General features: G+C 44.8%; 2 protein-coding genes across 4 annotated transcripts; one reads left to right on the top strand and one right to left on the bottom strand.

Annotated features, from left to right (window-relative positions):
- The first annotated feature begins 98 nt into the window (after positions 1-98).
- srpk1b (SRSF protein kinase 1b) lies at positions 99-13,740 on the top strand. Of its 3 annotated transcripts, none has more exons than XM_029151260.2 (16): positions 99-251; positions 807-861; positions 7,545-7,672; positions 7,857-7,965; positions 8,311-8,398; positions 8,488-8,575; positions 9,093-9,199; positions 9,309-9,474; positions 10,006-10,031; positions 10,112-10,346; positions 10,464-10,883; positions 11,197-11,291; positions 11,423-11,530; positions 11,695-11,764; positions 12,010-12,102; positions 12,377-13,740. In XM_029151260.2, the coding sequence occupies exons 1-16, from the start codon at positions 239-241 to the stop codon at positions 12,559-12,561; spliced, it is 1,986 nt and encodes a 661-aa protein (XP_029007093.1). In that variant the 5' UTR covers positions 99-238; the 3' UTR covers positions 12,562-13,740. The 3 variants fall into 3 exon arrangements, with proteins under 3 accessions (XP_029007093.1, XP_029007092.1, XP_029007094.1); XM_029151259.3 differs by lacking the exon at positions 99-251 and adding an exon at positions 1,805-1,912; XM_029151261.3 differs by lacking the exons at positions 99-251; positions 807-861 and adding an exon at positions 4,423-4,795.
- Positions 13,741-13,784: 44 nt separating this feature from the next.
- lhfpl5a (LHFPL tetraspan subfamily member 5a) lies at positions 13,785-16,476 on the bottom strand. Its single transcript, XM_029151265.3, has 3 exons — positions 15,505-16,476; positions 14,309-14,545; positions 13,785-14,174 (listed from the first exon to the last, which is right to left on the bottom strand). Exons 1-3 carry the CDS (start codon positions 15,905-15,907, stop codon positions 14,164-14,166), a joined length of 651 nt encoding a protein of 216 aa, XP_029007098.1. The 5' UTR covers positions 15,908-16,476; the 3' UTR covers positions 13,785-14,163.
- Between the last annotated feature and the right edge of the window lie 2,488 nt (positions 16,477-18,964).

Below are 18,964 nucleotides of genomic sequence, written 5' to 3' on the forward strand. Positions count from 1 at the left end.
AGAAAACAACCAAATAATAACAATTCCTAAATTCATAAGAATTTACAGTATAACTGGCAGTTCACGTCTGTGTAAGTTCAGTTTAAATAAAATCTCAACACTTCCTGCGCCCTACACTCGCTCACTCCGCCCCCGTCGCTCCGCATCACCCGGGGTTGGGTCGTTCATTCCGCGCACTCGGAGTTCGAACATTTCCAGCCGTCCGTGAACGCAGCTTAGCCCTTCACTGGTTACCAGCATGGAGCGAAAAGGTAACGCCGCTAACTAGACCAAAATGTGCTCTTTTTACAGGCAGCACGTGCCAAACACACGCTTTGTCTTGTTGGGTGCAACGAGGTTTGCGACAAACGCCGTTGGAACGGGCCGCGTAACAGTTGATAAAAAGTAACAAAGTACAAGTGGACCACGCGCTCCCGTGTCCGTGTGTGCGTTAACCGTATGCTAGCTCTAGCCGTCAGACTAGCATGTGAACGCGGACGCGCTAAACTTTTGTCCATGTTAAAGTGTATAACGAGTTTTCCCGTTTTACCACCAGTCCAGCGCATACTGGATGAGACGTGTTCTAGTCTCGGTGGAGATGAGCGGCTCACTGTCGGCAGCTAACTGGCGCCGGGCGCCCGCTGGAGGGTTTAGCGCAGCTAGTCACCTGCTAGCCGCTCACAGTGGCTAAGGGGACCGGCACGCACACCTGCGTGAAGGGCCACGGCGATGCTCGTGTGCGCCGGTGAAACGCGCCGAACAGCTGTGAGGCTCGGAGGGGACCGTTGTGTTTGCGCATGTTGTAACAGCTGCATTTCTACTTTCAGTGCTCGCGCTGCAAGCGAGGAAGAAAAGAACAAAGCACAGGAAACCGGGCAAAAAGTAAGTGTACAAACACACAAAGGGCTCTTGTTCCAGTGTCGTAGTTAATTTGTTGCTGGTTCGGAAACACAGACGGCTCATTATTAATAAGGGCTCTGCTTTTTCCCAGTCATCTGCGAACGCTGCTCTTATCAGTCATTTGTCAAAATAACACAAGACGATATGAGTTTTTTTTTAACTGTCTGTCACAATTTCTACACAAACGTACACAACAGACTGACCGTTAACACATTCTTTGTCAAATTGGCTGAGTTGACGTTCATGAGACGGGAAGTAACAACAATTTTGTGTTTAATAGACATTTATTTACTTGTCACATGTAGAGAAACAGCTTGGGCTGTGAATAAGACAAAAAGGCCACACCACTGAACAGGTTTCTTCTTTTTTAAGAAGTAATTAAGACTCCATTATGTTTCCGCACAGCTAAACGCTATCAAACATGTAAAGCATTTCCAAAACAATACATTGACCATAATGATGAACAAAGTTAACCAGCCTAGCAGCAATCCAATGCACTGCGTGTTCTCATGTGTCTCACGTGCAGCTGAGGGATAAAGACTTGTGGCAGATGACGTTAATATAACAGGTGCCAGGCATTGTGACCTGCGTGAGACTGATGGTTTTTTTGGGTGGGGCTCAAAGGTTTGAAAATACCAACCTAAATACTAACCTACTTCAAAAGCGTGTAGCTGGAAATGCATCATTTCTGGTGAAACTATCCAGCATCCTCAACTCTCGCTCGCTCGCTCCCTCTCTCTCTGGCCCTGGTACCCATCACGCTCCTTCCCTCCCACTCCCTTGTGTCAGTTGCTCTGTTGTGACTGCTGAGGACGCAGCAGCCACTGCTCAGTGGAGGAGCCAGGGGAGAGGACAGAGCAGAACTGACTCTGGGTGGTTCAGGGCTGTTTCGTTAATGGCACCCGCTTGTGTCGCCTTTTAACAGTATACTAGTGTAGCAGCTTGAGCCTGGTGCCTGGGTCATGTGGCTCCTGGACTGGATCTTCTCCATCAATACAGCTGTGGTGAAACTAGCCAGTGGCCTCACATGCAAGTGAGTAGTGCAGCTGTTCTCATGTCTTTAATAAGCATTAAGTGCTTATATTTCTGCTGTTGAATGTGATGATGGGGGTCAGAGTTGTGGGCTTTCAGTGTTGATGTGGTTTTTAAATGCCAGTTTACTTAGACCTTGGTTGACTTCAATGGTTGTTTCCATTTTTCATTAAGGACCATATTCTCATTGTTGTTTCTCTACCAACCTGCTTATGCATTTCTTTGGTTTGTTTGCCTGTATGTTGCAAAGTGATGAAGGACAACATTGGTGAGGTCCCTGATGCATTTGTGCTGCCAGTGTTAAAGGGAGCTCACTCACCTCATCTTTGACTTGCTTCATTACACTCTTCATGTTTGCAGTCCGTTCAGATGTGACGTCTATAGTATTTTGTGCCTCAGCTGTAATTTTAGGACTACACACAGTATTTACCAGCGTAGTTACTCTGTAGTATTTCTGCTTTAATCTCGCCCTCCTCTCTCCCAGCATAGCTGCAGTTGATTACATAACCCATCAAATCTGTTATGGTTTGCAGCCCACTACATCTCTTGCTCTCTCTCGCCCCCTCCCTTCACCCACTCTGTCCTCATCCTCTAGGTTAATCCTTAGCCTTCCTTTCCAGCGTGATGGGTTCAAAAGTAAAATAAACAAGTGTTTGTCTGTGTTGATTATGAAAGGGGGCCGCTCCAGGAGAAGAGAATGTTGTGTCTTTGTATTTGTGCCGTGAGATTCATATTAGTGAATTAAGAAAACCTGCAGTGGTTCAGCTGGTGGGGGGCTGTGCTCGGAGAGTGTGCCTGTCTGTATTTCTCTTTATTCTTCTTTCATTAAACACTGTGTGTTTGTGTATGAGAGTAGTGTAACCTTTTTTTAAATATAAGCCTCCACAACCACACTTGGATTCCCTAAATTTAAGCTCTGCAGCAAACTCATTACACTCTGTGTGCATTGCCTCTTTATTCTGCTGCCCATGCACTTTGCATTGATTTTTATCGAGGAGGAGGAGGGGTGGTTGATCTAAACTTTTTGGCCAGACTCCATCCCTAAGAGCTCTTTTTTCCTGTATGGCCTTATTTCGATCAAGAGAACTACACCTGGACGGGAAACTGAAACTACAACCAGGAGAAACAAGGGTCACAGACAACTTTTGTGACATCAGATATGTTGGGGAGAAGATGCTGTTCTTTGTTTGTTTAGATTTTTAGCTCTAATTGGACAATCACTATCCCACAGCGAGATGTGGCCATGACCACTTATTCCAGTCGCTGTGATCAAGGCAGTTTAAGGATTAACTAATCCAAGTGGTGTAAGGTGGAGCTGTTTCCTGCGCTTCAAGTGTAGGATAAGTAATTTGGTGTGATGTCTGGATATTTGACTATAATCATGTCCTCCTGTCAGCCCCATTCCTTGCATTCTTCTCCATCCCCCCTCTGCACACGCTCTAACCATCCAAGTCTTACCCCTTCACTTTGGTTTTAACGGTCCAACTCAGTCTTGCTCTTACATATTTTTCAGCATCTTCTCTCTCTATAACAGGACAGGTTTATTTTAGCCCGCTTTTGTGGCATAATAGTGTCATCTGCAAATATCACTTATGTATATTCTGACTTCAATATATGGATTAGTAACTAAATTGTGTTAATTATATCAGCTAACAACTTTTAAATATCTTAAATACATTTTGGCAGCTATAATACTTAGCTTGTAATGGAAGCTCTGTGGGAAAACGTTTGTTTTTGTTGCCAAAATAAATTTTCCCATTTAGTTCTTAGGTTGGGCATGTTGGTTCTGAATATAGATTTATGGAATATGGATGATTTAGCTCCCAGCTAGTGTTACCACTGCGCTAGTAAGCCTCCATGAGACAGTCTAGTTGCAAAGAATGTTCATGCTAGTTATAGTGAAATAACTCCTTCATGTTAAATAATTATTAGAACAAACATTGTGGATGTTTCTGCTACTGAATGGGATGGATGGAGAAGGTTAAAACGAGGCATGGTTGTTGCTGACACTGAAACTGAGCATTGTTTATATATAAAAAAGTGAGCTTTGTAATTGCCAGAGTAAAATATGGTTATTGGAAAGGATTATGTTACGTCACTGGTGGAAAGGAAATTTTTAAGTCCAATGCCCTGGTCTTGCACATCTTATTGGCCCTTCAAGTTTAAAAAAGCATAACAGTTCTATAGTGAAGTCTTTACTCATTGCATCTACATTTAGAATTAAAAGAGCGCACAACATGTGCACCCAAAACAGTTGTTGCTGTTTTACTGCAAAGAATGGGGAATGAATCCTCAGAATGGCAGACGAGTGAGTTGGAGGAGGGGGCCTGATGATGAGGATGTTTATGGACAGTTGAGGAGGGGGGAAAGAGGAACAATGTTGTTTTGGTCAGACCACGACAAAAGGGGGGGGGGGCTGATGTCGTCCCTCACCTGCAATGCAGTGCTGGGCTGCATCACCCAATCATCTCCCAGCTGTCAGTGAAGGGGGCGGGGCTAGAGGCTGACGACAGCCAAGGAGAGTTCTCGGTCAGACACAGAGAGAGGAAAAAGACAGTGAATGTGAGGGGGGTAAAGTGAGCGAGAGTCAGCGAATGTGCTCCAAGACTCAGCCTGCAGCACAGACTCCACATTCCTCCGTTTCTTTGTTTTTTTTTTTCTTTTTAAATTCTGTTCACAACCTCCTCCTCCTCGCGCAATCGCTGCTGTTATTAGAACGGCTATCTCTGCTTTGCCACTACACTTTTCCTGCCTCCTGCTTTTTTTCTGCCTGGCGGATGGAGTGAGCGGAGCCTTAAACACCTGCACTCGCTCCTCTCTTGTCCTGCCCTAACCTGTCCTCCTCCTATACATCACATCCCATGGGCATCCGTGCGTCTTGCAGGTAAGCGCAGTGTGTGCGTGTGGGCATCTGGAGGTTATCTTGAGACATGTTCAGGTGTCACAGAAGTCTATGAAGCAGCTCAGTTGTTGTTGTTGTTCAGGTGTGGAAATTAGAGGGCATCGAACTGTCTGCCCAGTTGTCAACGTATCTGCAGTGAAGGGGGAATGAAAAATCTACAACTTGCATGATCGACTGCAGTGTGAATACAGTTGTTAAAATGTTTCCTTTTTCTGTGATTTGTTCCTCTAACCTCCCCCATTCTGTCACTCCATCAAATTTTTGCTCTCCGCTTGCTCATCCTAGTGTTAATTTCAACAGCTACATCTAGGGTTTGTGTTGTTGTTTTCTCATTCCTTCACATGAAAGTTAATTTAGACATGTGGTCAACCATGGCTGCTTAATCTATTTTCAAGAATGAAAATAAATAATTTAGTCTTGTTTTAGTTATCAATGTGTTGTGTATATCTGTGTTTGATCTTAAATCTATAAACCCAATATGCCTGTAAGATTTGGTTTTTGTTTCATTGAGACACAGGTAGGAAGAGAAGCAAGGCAATCTTACACCCTGTGAACAATTAGGTGTGCTCTAGTTTTATCAAAATCACGCAGGTGACACAGTAAAACTGCAGAAAGACTTGAGGTTCTTATTACTTATAAAGTAATCAAAGTAATTTTAATTGTTGCATTTCAAATCTACATGATGCTGAAGCAGTGTGTTGCACATTACAACGCAGTCCTCAGGCTGTAGGGAGGCCCAGACATTTGTTACAGTTAACAATAGTCTGAACAAAAGAGAAATGTGAGCATACCCCCTCCAGTCACACATTTTTCCTTGAAGAATCAAGAGAAAATCTCACAGCAGATGGCTAAAATATAGACGCAGGATGAATAATAATCAAAATGTATTTCTCAGTCTTTCTCCTTAGAGGATGCCTCCTACACATGAGCCAGACAGCTGTACCAACAGGCCAATATTTATTTATATTTTAATCTTATATATTGGTAATTCCCATATTGGTACTGCCTAATATTTTGGGTAGACAGTTGACTCACCAGCTCCATGTTTCAGCTTTGCATAAATATTAATATTGTTTGCTACATCAAACATCCTGTCTCATACAAGCTCTAAGCAGAAAGAAGCAGAGACCAAAGTTATTAGTTTATGCTTGCAAAACAAATGCCTGGTGAGCATCTTTGGGTTTTGCTATACTGGTGCTTGTGAATTGGTGATGTGTTTTGCTATACTGGTGCTTGTGAATTGGTGATGTGTTCAGACTTAGTGGTGTGGATCTAGTGAGAGGTGGCAACAGTGCGACGTCGCCTTTCAGCACCATGGACAGTGCTAAACAGTGCTCCCCCTGAATCAACAGGAGCCTCTTCATTTTCATATTTGTCGTGTGTGTACTTTTAATGCAAACAAACACAGCCTCTATTGCTCCTCAGTATGTTGCCATTTATGCGCTACTGGAGGGCTGGTTTCAATAATTTAGTGCTACATCTTGTTGCATTTGTGGCACACAACCTGCCCAGTTAAGCGTTGTTGGATCAACATCAGTTGTTCCACCATCGATGTTTAATGATGTTGTTTAATATGATTTGCTGTAGATGGCTTTAAGGATTAGTCTCCCCTTCATGTGTTTCATAGTAGCTGTTGGGCAGCAGCGATTCTTAAGCACCAACTGGGGAGTTGCTATTTCAATATGTGCATCGCACTTAGTTTGTAACCTCTAAAGTGACTTTGAGCTCTGCAGTGAGTGGTTCAGTGGAGGCGATGGAGAATTTATGAGTCGGAAATGCCCCACGCTTCTGTAGCTCTCTAAATCAGGACACTGGACTCTGCTGTTCCTCCTGCTGTGTTTTGTGTCCTTCACAGTGACCTAAGTTTCTGCATAAGTCTGTGCGTGTTGGCACCTGTCCATCTGCAGACTAGTGTGTATCCAGGCAGTGAAACATTCCTGCTCGCTGACACTGCGGTTTATTTACAGGACACTAAACTAATAAATGATTTATCCGGTTTTAATCTAAATCAGAGTTAGTGATGCATGTGTGAGCTGTCTTGGGATGATACAATCTCCAAATGATTCTGGTAATTGGAAAACCTCTAAATAAACACCCACAAGCTACTATTTATTCATTTATATTCACATTTGCTACAAAATCTTTGCCAAGTTCTAGTCTTTATGGCTCACTGACGTTTTCAGCATCTATACTGTTTTTTTTTTCCGTGTACACTGTGTCCTGGCAGAGAGCACTCCCCATAGCCTTAAAGACATCTTTCGCAACTTGAGAAATCCGTGGTTGTTTGCGGTTAGCTTCTTGGACGCAGCTGTTCTCAAACTCCAAATTATTGAGCAGGCTATTATCTTTGCCTTTTTGCACCTTTGCTCCAAAATAATAGGGCATGTTTGATAAAGGTCTAATCTGAGGAGATTAGATGTATAGAAACCTCATTCTCCAGTGTTCTTTATTACTTAATTGTCCCAAAGGTAAAGGAAGGTTAAGGCAAGATCTCACGCCTAAATTTTATAATTCCCCTGTTTCATCACTACCCAGGTGGCCATTCACACCTGAGCACACATCAAAGTGGAACCATTTTGTTACCATGTCTTTCCATTGCCATTAATCAGCACCTTTTTTGGCATAAACATAACCTGTATGAATGATAGCCTTTGCCCTTCGTTGATTCATATCTCCACAGTTCTTCTCTGTGATCATCAGCAACTGTCTTTCTCTGTTTTCCACCGATTAGACCAGAGCCTCATGGTCGAGGAGGCGGTTCTCAACCAGGTCAGGCAGACTCTCCCCTCCCAGAGCAGGATGAGGAGATCCTGGGTTCAGATGACGATGAGCAGGAAGACCCGAATGACTACTGCAGAGGTAGGGCCTCTCTGACTTCTCCTTTTCTCCAAATGTTTAATAGTATAGTTCCTGCTTGTCATAGATTGCACAACAATAAGTTGATGAACTTGCATAAGATCGTTTTTATCGGAATGCTTTGGCACACTTTATTCTGTCAACTCAGAGAAGCTTGTATCGTTTGAGTATCTCTGTCCTTTGTCAGGTGGATATCACCATGTGAAGATTGGAGATCTGTTCAATGGCAGATACCATGTGATTCGTAAGCTGGGCTGGGGGCACTTCTCCACTGTGTGGCTGGCGTGGGACATCCCGTAAGTGGACTTTAATTGATAAAACCCTAACTCTGAAAAACTAAAACGGTCGTGCAGAAAAGATGCTAGTTGGGTTTCAGCAAACTGAGTCTGCTGCTGCAGAAATTGTTCCTTATTTAAACAAAATATTGTCTGGATCTTTACAACTAGCCTGAATTGGTGCAACATCCATGAAGACAAAATTACAGTCATCAGAGAGAGCCAGAAAATTTTGAAAGGTTATAGGCATAAAAAATATGTAATGCTAAAATACTGGGTACTATATTGAAAATGAGGTGAATGCAAATGTCTAGTCTTTTATTTTAGGAAAATAACATGTGGCCTAACTTTGCGTGTGTTTTCCAGGGAGAAGCGCTTTGTGGCCATGAAGGTTGTTAAAAGTGCTGAACATTACACAGAGACGGCACTGGATGAGATTAAACTGCTCAAATCTGTGAGTCACAAAATCTCCCCCCTAGCTTGTGCTGCAGTCACTCCAGGACTCGCATCTTACAGCATGCATTTCTGTGTGTGTCTTTCCAGGTGAGAAATACAGATCCCAATGACCCCAACAGAGAGAAAGTGGTGCAGCTTCTAGATGACTTCAAAATTTCTGGAATGAACGGCTCTCGTATCCTCTGTAGAAAAAGAAACCTTTATTAATTGCCTTTCTGCACACAACATTTATCCTAATGCTAATCTGTGCTAGTGACAGGGACGAAATATAAAATTCTATTCCTATTCAGCTATAGTTTTTTTTTTTGATGACCTGTAAATAGTACATTCATTATTTGAATGATAGAAACAATACAACCTCAGCAACTTGATAGCTTCCGCTCTCCTTTTCCTGGCGTTGCTAGCTCAGTTTGATGGCTTAGAGACATTGATTACACTCATTTCAGGCCAAACAGCTACTTTGCTGTTGAACATCTAAAAGAAAGGCTCCATCGCCTCAATTTACACATTCATGCTCAAAGGCCAGATGTGCCACATAGATGGACATAAAGAGCTAATGACAATGACAGGGTGGTGCACAGTGCAGGTAATGTGGCTGACCAAAGTTTACTACAATTTTACATTATATCCTCTTATTTTTCACGCTGTCCCCATGGAGCTCATTTGTCATTGTTCCTTAATCATGCTGTCAGATGTGTGCATGGTATTTGAGGTGCTGGGATATCATTTACTCAAATGGATAATCAAATCAAATTATCAAGGTCTGCCCTTACCCTGTGTTAAAAGCATCATACGGCAGGTACAGCTGCACATTTCAAATTTTCTTACTGTATCATATTCTGTGCTGGATGCTTGTTGTTATGTTGTGGTTAAGCCTGTTAAAACACTGTTTGTCTGTTTTACTGCAGGTTCTGCAGGGCTTAGACTACCTACACTCCAAGTGTAGAATCATCCATACAGACATCAAGCCAGAGAACATTCTGCTCACTGTGAACGAGTCCTACATCAAGAAAATGGCTGCCGAAGCTACACAGTGGCAGAAGACTGGTGCTGCACCTCCCTCGGGTTCTGCAGGTCACAGACTTTCTTTTCCTCTGCTTTTCTGCAATTTTTGTGGCTCCATCAGCATGTCAGCAGTAGTTCCTTTTGACTATTGATTGATGTTTTGAGTCTATGTCAATAATAGCTAGCATTTAACTATATGAGGATATGTACACCGTTTTAATTTGATGGTGAACCTTAATCCATTAAGGTGGTACAGATTTCTAAAAACATTAAGAGGCTTTGTCATTGATGTATATGTGACGTAAGCCTTCAGGAACTCATGGCTTTTGACCTAAAAGCACGTGTACGTTTCTAATAAGAGAGCTTAGCTGTGTGTCATTATGAGTCATCCCCGGATTGGTTATGGAAATTATTAGTTTGCTCAAAGTACTGTGATTCCCAGTGAGTCGAGTGCCTCTGCAGAGGGATTCTATTAGTACAGCTTGGTGTGAATCAATTGAGCCACCCCAACAGAATGCTAATTATAAAGAGGTGAAGGATTTGCTCCATATGTCATTCACTAATGTATTCCTAATAAGGATTTTTCTTTTTTTCCCACAGTAAGCACAGCCCCCGCTCCCAAAGCAGTAAGTTATGTTTCTTAGATCATAAATGAGGTGACGTGCAAACATCTCAGCTAAGGTCACTTCTTGTTGCCTTCCTGCAGATGGCCAAAATGTCAAAAAACAAGAAGAAGAAAATGAAGAAGAAGCAGAAGAAGCAGGCAGAGCTGCTGGAGAAGAGGATCCAGGAGGTGGAGGGAGGCGCAACACCGGAAGGAGGGGAAGAGGAGGACGATGAGGAGACAACCACAACAACAGAGACTACTGAGGACACAACGTCCTCAGCCACCATTTCCATGTCTGCCACCCTGCAAGACATCCCTAGCCTTGCTATCACAGGTAACAAAGGTGGAGTTGTGAATCATCTGATGTAAAGAATATATTTAAATGCAGTTTAAAAATGACTCTGTACCTAGTGAGACGTTTGATCGAAGAATCTTTGCTGCTTTGACACAGACTCCACACCGGAGGAGCAGCCTCAGCAGATGCCTGAGCTACATAAACAGAGGGAAGGTGTGGCAGAAGAGGTCAACGGGATGGACGTAAACAGCAACGGCCACGCCTCTACATCAGAAAACGAGGTGAGCCCAGAGAGCCAGGCGGATGGGACCAAGCGGTTGACAGAGGAGCAGGAGGACCAGCAGAATGCCAACTGCCCAGAAAACACAGAGACCCACGGCACATTAGGAAACAAAGTAGAGCATCCAACCAGTAATGGCTCAACTGAGGACTCGAATAGCGACCTGCAACTCCCAGTGTCCATCAGCCTGAACTCTGCTGTAGATCAGAACGAAGAAGACAAGCACGAGAAGGAAGAAGAAAAGGACACGCAAGGGGAGACGAAAAGTGGACCTGAAGATGAAGACAGTCAGAAGGGTTAGTTGCAAAAGAACTTTACATAGATCTGTATAAGCTTTTTAAACTATAGAAATAATTCATTTTTAATGAGGAAACAATAATTATGTCTTTTTACTGGAGTCGTGTAATAAGTGAGTGTTCGGGAGTGTTGCAGGTAACCGATATTCTCTGCCGACCAATTGTGAGGCTCCACGGTCGGTCAGAAACCGTGGGCCAGATTACATTTTTTCTGTAGATTTCCAGTTACATTAGCATTTTTCAATTTCACTTATCCTTGCTTTTCCGTATTTCATTCTCCTCTAACTTTGTTTTACTCTCTTGACTTTTTCAGGAGCATCAGGCAATATGTTGGTAAACCCCCTGGAGCCTCTGAATGCTGACAAGTTGCAGGTTAAGATAGCTGACCTAGGCAACGCCTGCTGGGTGGTGAGTGTAGAAACATTAACAATTTCCAATGAGGGTTTTTGTTTGTGCTTTGAATCTGACATTTTTAGACCTAAAAAGAATTTTTTTTTCTCTTTGCGTCAGCATTCATGTTTTGTCCTTCTTTCACACAGCATAAACATTTCACAGATGACATTCAGACGCGGCAGTATCGCTCTCTTGAGGTGCTGATGGGAGCTGGCTACAGCACGCCAGCAGACATCTGGAGCACAGCCTGCATGGTAAATCAAATACAAGATACCTGAGCAGCTACACCAACTTCACACTGGAACAAAACAACACAGCCCTTTACAGTTTCCCATCAAACACGTCCTGCATCTCCTCACTAGCCATAATAATCCCATCGACCTGCTTGTCCCTAAATCAGGCGTATGTGTCTCCCTAGGCCTTCGAGCTGGCTACTGGAGATTATCTGTTTGAGCCCCACTCAGGAGAAGACTACTCCAGAGATGAAGGTTAGTGTTTGTAGAATGTCTGATTAACTAAAGGCCATTCTAGAAGAAAAGCTTAAGTGTTAATTGCACATTAATTGGAGGTTGTGCCAATACAATCTAGAGAGAACACTGGTAGGAAAAAAAAAATCACACCTTCCGCTTTCTACAATTAATGATGAACGTGTAAAGGGAATACATTTTCCCAGTTATTTGTGTAATTGTGTTTTTTTTTTTCAGCATGTGTGTGTTTCTCTGCCTCCCTCTAGATCACATAGCGCTTATTATCGAGCTGTTGGGTAAAGTTCCTCGGAAGCTGATCTTGGCAGGCAAATACTCCAAGGAGTTTTTCACCAAGAAAGGTAAACACGGCCTCTCCCGCCGCCAGCTGTCTGCTTGTAGCAGGATCCAGTACAGAACATTCTTAAAATATGCTCAGGTATTTGGTGCAAAGCTGCTATTTCAGCCTGGGCACCTGATGGCTCAGGGGAACAGCCATCTGCTCGGTTCCAGGGTAGAAGTTGCAAATTAAGTTCAGTGCAGCTATTTCTAGTTCAGAGATGACGCAGTGTATTTATGTAACATGTAAACTATTTAGTTCACCACACATCAATTAAGTGTAACATTCCCCCCCAGGTGACCTGCGTCACATCACCAAGCTGAAGCCGTGGGGTCTGTTTGACGTATTGGTAGAGAAGTACGAGTGGTCCAAAGAAGACGCTCACTCCTTCAGCAGCTTCCTCGCGCCCATGCTGGACCTGGTGCCTGAAAGGAGGGCCACGGCGGCCCAGTGCCTCTCCCACCCATGGCTCGCAACTTAGAGGCGCCTCCCGCACACCACAACAATAGGCTTAAAAATATACACAGTGCACATTAATTTCTGCTAGAGCCTGTGGCTGCACCGTGCCTGCCCCCTCCTGTCATGGCTCTCGGGCTTCCTACACATACCTTCAATAAACAGAAAGCTGCTGCTGCTGAGGCTTTGGCTTAGTATGGATTACACTGGTTCTAGAAAGAACTCAATTTCGGTTTTGTTTTCTTCAGTAGCTGCTTATCGACCCACATCTTGCTCTGCAGTGAGTTATTGTCTGTAATTTTAGCTCTAGGTTATAAATGTCATCGGATTGAAAAGCAAGTTGCACTTGCACAGAAACAGGACCATCAGAACCCCGTGCTGTCGCCACCGATGGTCAGAGATTGGCCCAATCCATCTCTGTCTGCCAGTTCGTTAAGCTTTGCTGGCTTCAGCTGTCAAATGTGTGCAAAGAGCTTGGCATAGCTGCATAATGCTAGCGACGTGTCTAGTGAAGTTCTTAGCAGTATTAAGTTAGCTTCAGCCTGAAACGCTTCAGTACATCTGTATACAGACGGCACCATCTCAATATTGTGCACCACGTTTGGGGCGAGACTCATCTAAACCCTTTTATTTTCAGGAGATCAAAGCTGTGCAACATTTTTATTGATACAGGTATTTTTAGAATCAACATTAATTCATGGCATCTTTGGGGGAAGCAAAGCACTCTACAGCAAAATGTGGACAAAACTGGAGGCTCTTGGAAAAAGGCGACTTACCAAACGTTGTTTCACACCTTTTTAGTTATTGTCCATTTAAAAGACTAGGCTGTGTGTCGTACTGTACGCTAATAAACGATTTGTCTCGTGTGCAGTCCAGCGTACCAAAGAGTCGCCTTTACTCTGTCCCGCTGCAGCATCAGCTTTGCGCCGTGTTTAGGAGAGACTGCCGCCAGTGTGGTGTGAAGGCACAAGGTCTGTGAGGTTCAGACTCTTTTTAACGCTCGTTTTGAGGAACGTTCGGGTGATTTCCCACCGTATGAAAGTTGAGCTTCCACAGTACATAGGTGTTGAATTTGAAAGTATGGACTCTACTAAAATCCCAGTGCTAAGAGTTCCTCAAAACCATTGTAATTGTTTTTCTATACAATCTCCATAAATTCTCATTTGTTTTCTGTAAGTAATAAGAATAAACATTTTTCAAACTGCGCTGTTTCCCCTCATGGATCATCACATTTAATAATGAAAGAAATGACTTGAAATTATTTTTTAATATGACATTTGACAACATGAAATGAAAGTCACATGGACAAATACTGTGCAATTAAACTCTCATTCTGTCTCCAAACATTTGATTTCTGTAGATCTGGATGGGGGCATTCTCTGAGCTTTCATTTATCTCACAGATTCACACCCCCAGTCATGTGTAGGCAAAAGGCCCATGTTTTGTGTGAACAGTCCATCAAAATTGTGATCATTTGCAGTTAAATTCAATTTCTTTGTTCTTACAACTCTGAGGGCTGTCGTCTGCCTAATCCATGACTTATATATTTACTGTCCTGAATCCTTGGAATACATGTAAACATTCAATCTGTCCAGTTTCCATCTGTTTGCCGCTGCTCACAGGACATCTATGCGTTATCTGTGGTTGAGAGAAAAGCAGTGTTACTGAACAGCTTGAGGGGGAAACCGGCAGCTAAAACAAAAACATCTGAATCTGTCTCCCCATCATCGAGCGAGCAGCATGACTCCTGCCCCCCCCCCCTGCTCCAATACCTTTCTCCTCCACCTGGAAGTCCTCGGGGAGCAGGTTGTCCTGCCGGCTGCCCAGGCTGAAGGCCAGGAAGGAGAGGATGAGCGAGTCCATGATGCTGATTATGGCCAGGATGTAGGCCCAGCGCACCGTGCAGTTGCCCAGGGTGTACTTGTCAGTCCGCTGGCCACACATGCGCTTCACCTCCTCCGAATCCCAGCCGTCAGGATAGATCATGCACCCGATCACCATGCACGTACCTAAGTGAGGGAGGAGGAGGAGGGCGGGCAGGACGGTCAGCATGTGAGCTTCTCGGCCCGCAGCATCCACAAATAACAATACTCATGCACATACTACTGTGTTGCCTAGCAACTCTGGAGCATCGCAGCTCCTGAAAGATCAACTTTTTGTTTTATCTGTGCAGACAGACAGCCTTGTGCCGTCCCACCTCACCATGTGCACTATCAGATGAAGAGTTGGCTCAGTTACAGGCTCAACGTGTATATACAACACAATATACTGTACAGACCTAAACTCCATTGTATATCCACCTTGTGACCATCATAACCAAATATTTGGTCCCAATTACCTGAACCTTACCCGTATTAAGGTTAAGGTGTGTGTGTGTGTGTGTGTGTGTGTGTGTGTGAGGAAAGAGGAGAAAGTGTAACGGCACACCTCCGGGTTGATCTCATCATTTGTCTCATTACAGGCCCGTCCTTTCACTCGCTGCCGCATCTGTTCACAAGCTGCTTCATGTTTCAGAGGCAGAATCGGCTTTCACGCGTGCGTTTGTGCGCGCCAGCGTTTCAGGAGACTCAAGACGAATGTCGGTCTGTGCCGCAACCAAACGAACGGTTTAACTGAGGTCATCAAACAACTAAAGCCACAGGAGTTTGTTAGTCTGTGTTGTTCCTTTGTCTAAGGGTCAAATGTCTTCTTTTCTTTCACCGTCTGTAACACAGGGTCTAATTTGGTCCATAAAGTGTTAGGATTGACTAGAAGGTATCGTCGTATGAGGCACTAATTTGAATTTAAGTGCATGTGACCCAGTTAATTTTTTTTTTTTGCTAAACCAATCAGCCACAACAAACGCACCTGGTGGTTTTACTATAGTGATGACGGTCAGCATGGACACTGATCTGCCTACAGGGCTACGCAGCTTCAAATGCCCCCCCGCTGATCCCCGTCCCTATCATCTGTCAAACCGGAGGCTCACTGGAGGCCAGCTGCATCCAGGCGCAGATCTTGTACACGCTGCCCGCGTTGCAGAAGAAGAACAGGCTCAGGCAGACGATGCTGCCCACCACCAGCAGCATGGAGATGCCCACGAAGAACATGGCCGTCTTGAAGGCGCCGGACGGGATGGAGCCGAAGTCCAGCGCGCTCCCTTTGCAGGTGAGCTCCGAGGTGAGCGCGTTCCCGATGCAGTAGTGGAAGAGGCCGAAGTAGCCGGCCTGCGGCGTGTGCACGCTGTCCCCGATCCAGTAGGGCTGGATGAACACCACCACGGTGATGACGGCGAAGGTGATGGTGAAGACGATCCACAGGACGCCCATGGCGCGCGCGTTACGCACGTAGTTGGTGTGGTAGATTTTAGCCGCTTCCTGAGCCGGCAGCATGGCGACGGGGGGCCTCCTCGAATAAAACCTCCTGGATGTGGTTCAGTGTTTGAAAGGTGACTAGAAAACGTCCCCGTGAGCGCTTAAGGAGTGAACTCACAGCTCCCCCCTTTAAAAAAAATCCTCTTTACTGAGGCCGCCCACTGCTGGAAAACACACCTGCGGGAGCGACTTAATCCCGTTCCCGTGCTGCGCAGACGTGAGCTGGACCTGTTCGGCACCTCTGGACGCTCCTCACCGCCGGCAGCGGGTTTGGTGTCAGGACCGAGGGTTTCCTCTCCGGGGGAGGCTGCGCTCATCAATGATTAATGGTTAAAAGATCCACCGCACGCGCAGCCGAGGGACCGGGCTGCTTCCCCTCTAACGACGGCGATCACTTCATTATCTGACTTATTGCTTTCCATTTAAGATATTGACAGAAGGAGATGGAGTCGTCCCGTTTTAAGTAGCTTGTGTCTTAAGTCACTGGGTTGCGCTCATCCTCAAAGCTGAACTCCTTTGAGTCTGTAACTAATCTGAGGTTTCTCAGATTCTATTGGACACAATGTTTACTTTATAGTAAAACGTTTTGACTAATCTTTGAGCTCCATAAGGTCGATAGATAACTTTATATTCAATACATTTGTCTTCTTTATATTTATTATTTAATTTACTTAAGTAAATAAGATTGAGTAATTATATTGTTTTCATAGCGGAGTACGGGTAAAATGAAATATTTATGTCGCCAGTGTTATGATTTTAACTTGAGGGTTGTACATTTTAATCACCTCTGGTGGGGTTTGTGTCAACTATTAACCTTGTGAGGCCTCAGTACCTTGAATGTACTGACGTCAAACACTAGATGGCGCCATAATCCAAAGGCACCAAGTATCACGCTTTCCCCAGACTATTAACTAAAGCAGTTACAGTTACAAGTAAAGAGCATGAATCAATGTGTAGAGATATATTCTTCTTTTTCTTTGCCGTTCTTTGCTTCCTGTTGCATTTGATTTAATAATGAATATGTATCGTAAAAATGTTTGTAGTGATTTATTTTCAGTCATGTGAGCAGTTCTAAATGTCCTGTGCTGTGACAACTCATGGGTTAATTGAATTTAAGAAGCCTTTTACATGCGCAACACTGACATATTTGAACCAACATACTGACATGGACAAAGACTAATTGATTGTTTGGCCCAGTTATTATCTTTGATGTGGTACATTAAAAGGGCTGATATATACTGTAGATAGTGTGTGTCTGCGTGAACACGTGTTTTTCTGAGAACAAGTGTGATCACATCCGTGTCAACGCCCTCAGCTTTATTAAGTGATTCTGCTCCAGTGTGTGAAGGAGGCTGTTTATAATCAGGTTATTCAGGAGCAACAATCCAATTTTCCAATACAGGATGAAATGAGATTGCATGTGTACAATACTACTGGGAGAGGAAACAAAGCTGTGTGTGTGTGTGTGTGTGTTGGCGCTTACAGACATATTGCAATCCCACATGTTTGTTGCATGTCAGAGTGGACAAATGAACTATTGTGGACCACAACATGGCAAATCGGGATCTAAACCCTTCTCATGCTGCTCTGTCCACACACACGAGACGTTACATGTGTCCTCAGGGAGATCTCTCTATATCCAAGAGGATTCAGGAGTCGGATGATGCTCGTCTTCCATTTTGCCTAAGGTGTGTGTGTGTGTGTGTGTGTGTGTGTGTGTGTGTGTGTGTGTGTGTGTGTGTCCTTTATGCCCTCAGAGCCTCTGAGAGCACAAAGAAGCTTTTCTGCCATTTCAGCATCTCTTCCTGTCCCTCTCTGCCTTTCTTTATAAAGAGGCCATTTCCATAGAAACGAGGGGCAGGATGCTCTCACTAAAGGGCTCTCACAGAATAAAAAAGGTAATTATACTAATTGAAAGACAGTGAGATGAAGAGAGGAAGTGATCTTAATTTCGCGAACTATTAAAATCACAGCTGGAGTTCAATCAAATCCTTCCCAGTGTTATTTCAAGATGGAGACGGAATAATGAAAACGACTGTAAAATATAAGTATTGCTTTTCACCGCGGCGACATTGTAACACGTACCGATCATATGCACGGCCTTCACACGTGCGAGCGATCGGCCGGTACCGCTGTGAGCGAGCGCTCAGGGCTGACGACCCGGCAGCGGCCACGCCTTGCCGACCTGCTGCCCGGCCGCGCGCCCTGCGAGGCGGCAGTAACTCAGGCGGCGAGTGTCGCGGCTTCTCCCAAACGCCCCGAGGCTGCAGCCCCCGACCTCCGACCCAGACGCCCGCGCAGCAGGAAGCAGCCGAGGCCCGAGCGGAGCCGGTGTGGGTCAGCGCCTGCCCCGGGGACCGACGTCGCAATTCGGGTGGGTCGTCAGCGATCACTCATCCACTGCGGATGTGCAGCTTTGTGCTGATCTGTGTCTGAACACACGGGGAGGGGAGGGTCTGCATCCTGAGTTATCAGGGCTCAAGCACTTTATGAAGCACATTAAATGAATTAAAAATGACTCCTACTGATTGATGCCATTAAAGGCTGGTGAATAAGCATTTGAAGAGCAAAGTGTCTGCTGCTTGATTTGATTGGATGATGGAGAACACTTCAGTTGTTTTCGTAGAACACATCCAATGTTCTGGCACCGTGGGTTCTGCTGGCGCCACGTCCTGGCACCGTCCGTCCAATACAAACCTCACTAAGATGAGGTTTTGGCACAGCTTCACTATCTGTAGTCAGAGATATGGTAACTAGCTGCTGGTTGAATCCTAACATAGGTTGTGAACGTCCATCAACAGATTGTTAAGCATAATATTTCTGATGTCTCTGCTCCACAGAATGGGCCGTGAGCTGAGTTCTGCAGTGGGTGGGGGGGGGGGGGGGGGGGGGGTGCAGAGCGCCACGGGGGGCGTCGCGCCGCCAAGAGCTGGCGAGGACCCGCTCTGCAGGGTCCCACTGCAGCTGGTGGCCATAAAACCAGAACCCAACACAGACGCACGCAGGCCTCCAGCACAGACACGTCCACGGCGACGGGCAAAGGGAGGAAGGCAAAAAAAAAAAAAAAAGCAAATC

This window comes from Betta splendens, chromosome 5 (assembly GCF_900634795.4).
Source record: "Betta splendens chromosome 5, fBetSpl5.4, whole genome shotgun sequence".
Lineage (NCBI taxonomy): Eukaryota > Metazoa > Chordata > Actinopteri > Anabantiformes > Osphronemidae > Betta > Betta splendens.

Excerpts from the sequence above, each read along its gene's own strand:
- srpk1b (XM_029151259.3), top strand. The coding sequence starts at position 1,842 with ATGTGGCTCCTGGACTGGATCTTCTCCATCAATACAGCTGTGGTGAAA. Across the intron at positions 7,673-7,856 it reads CCCGAATGACTACTGCAGAG|GTGGATATCACCATGTGAAG; the intron begins GTAGGGCCTCTC and ends GTCCTTTGTCAG. Across the intron at positions 10,884-11,196 it reads AGATGAAGACAGTCAGAAGG|GAGCATCAGGCAATATGTTG; the intron begins GTTAGTTGCAAA and ends TGACTTTTTCAG.
- lhfpl5a (XM_029151265.3), bottom strand. The coding sequence starts at position 15,907 with ATGCTGCCGGCTCAGGAAGCGGCTAAAATCTACCACACCAACTACGTG. Across the intron at positions 14,546-15,504 it reads CTGGATGCAGCTGGCCTCCA|GTACGTGCATGGTGATCGGG; the intron begins GTGAGCCTCCGG and ends TCCCTCACTTAG.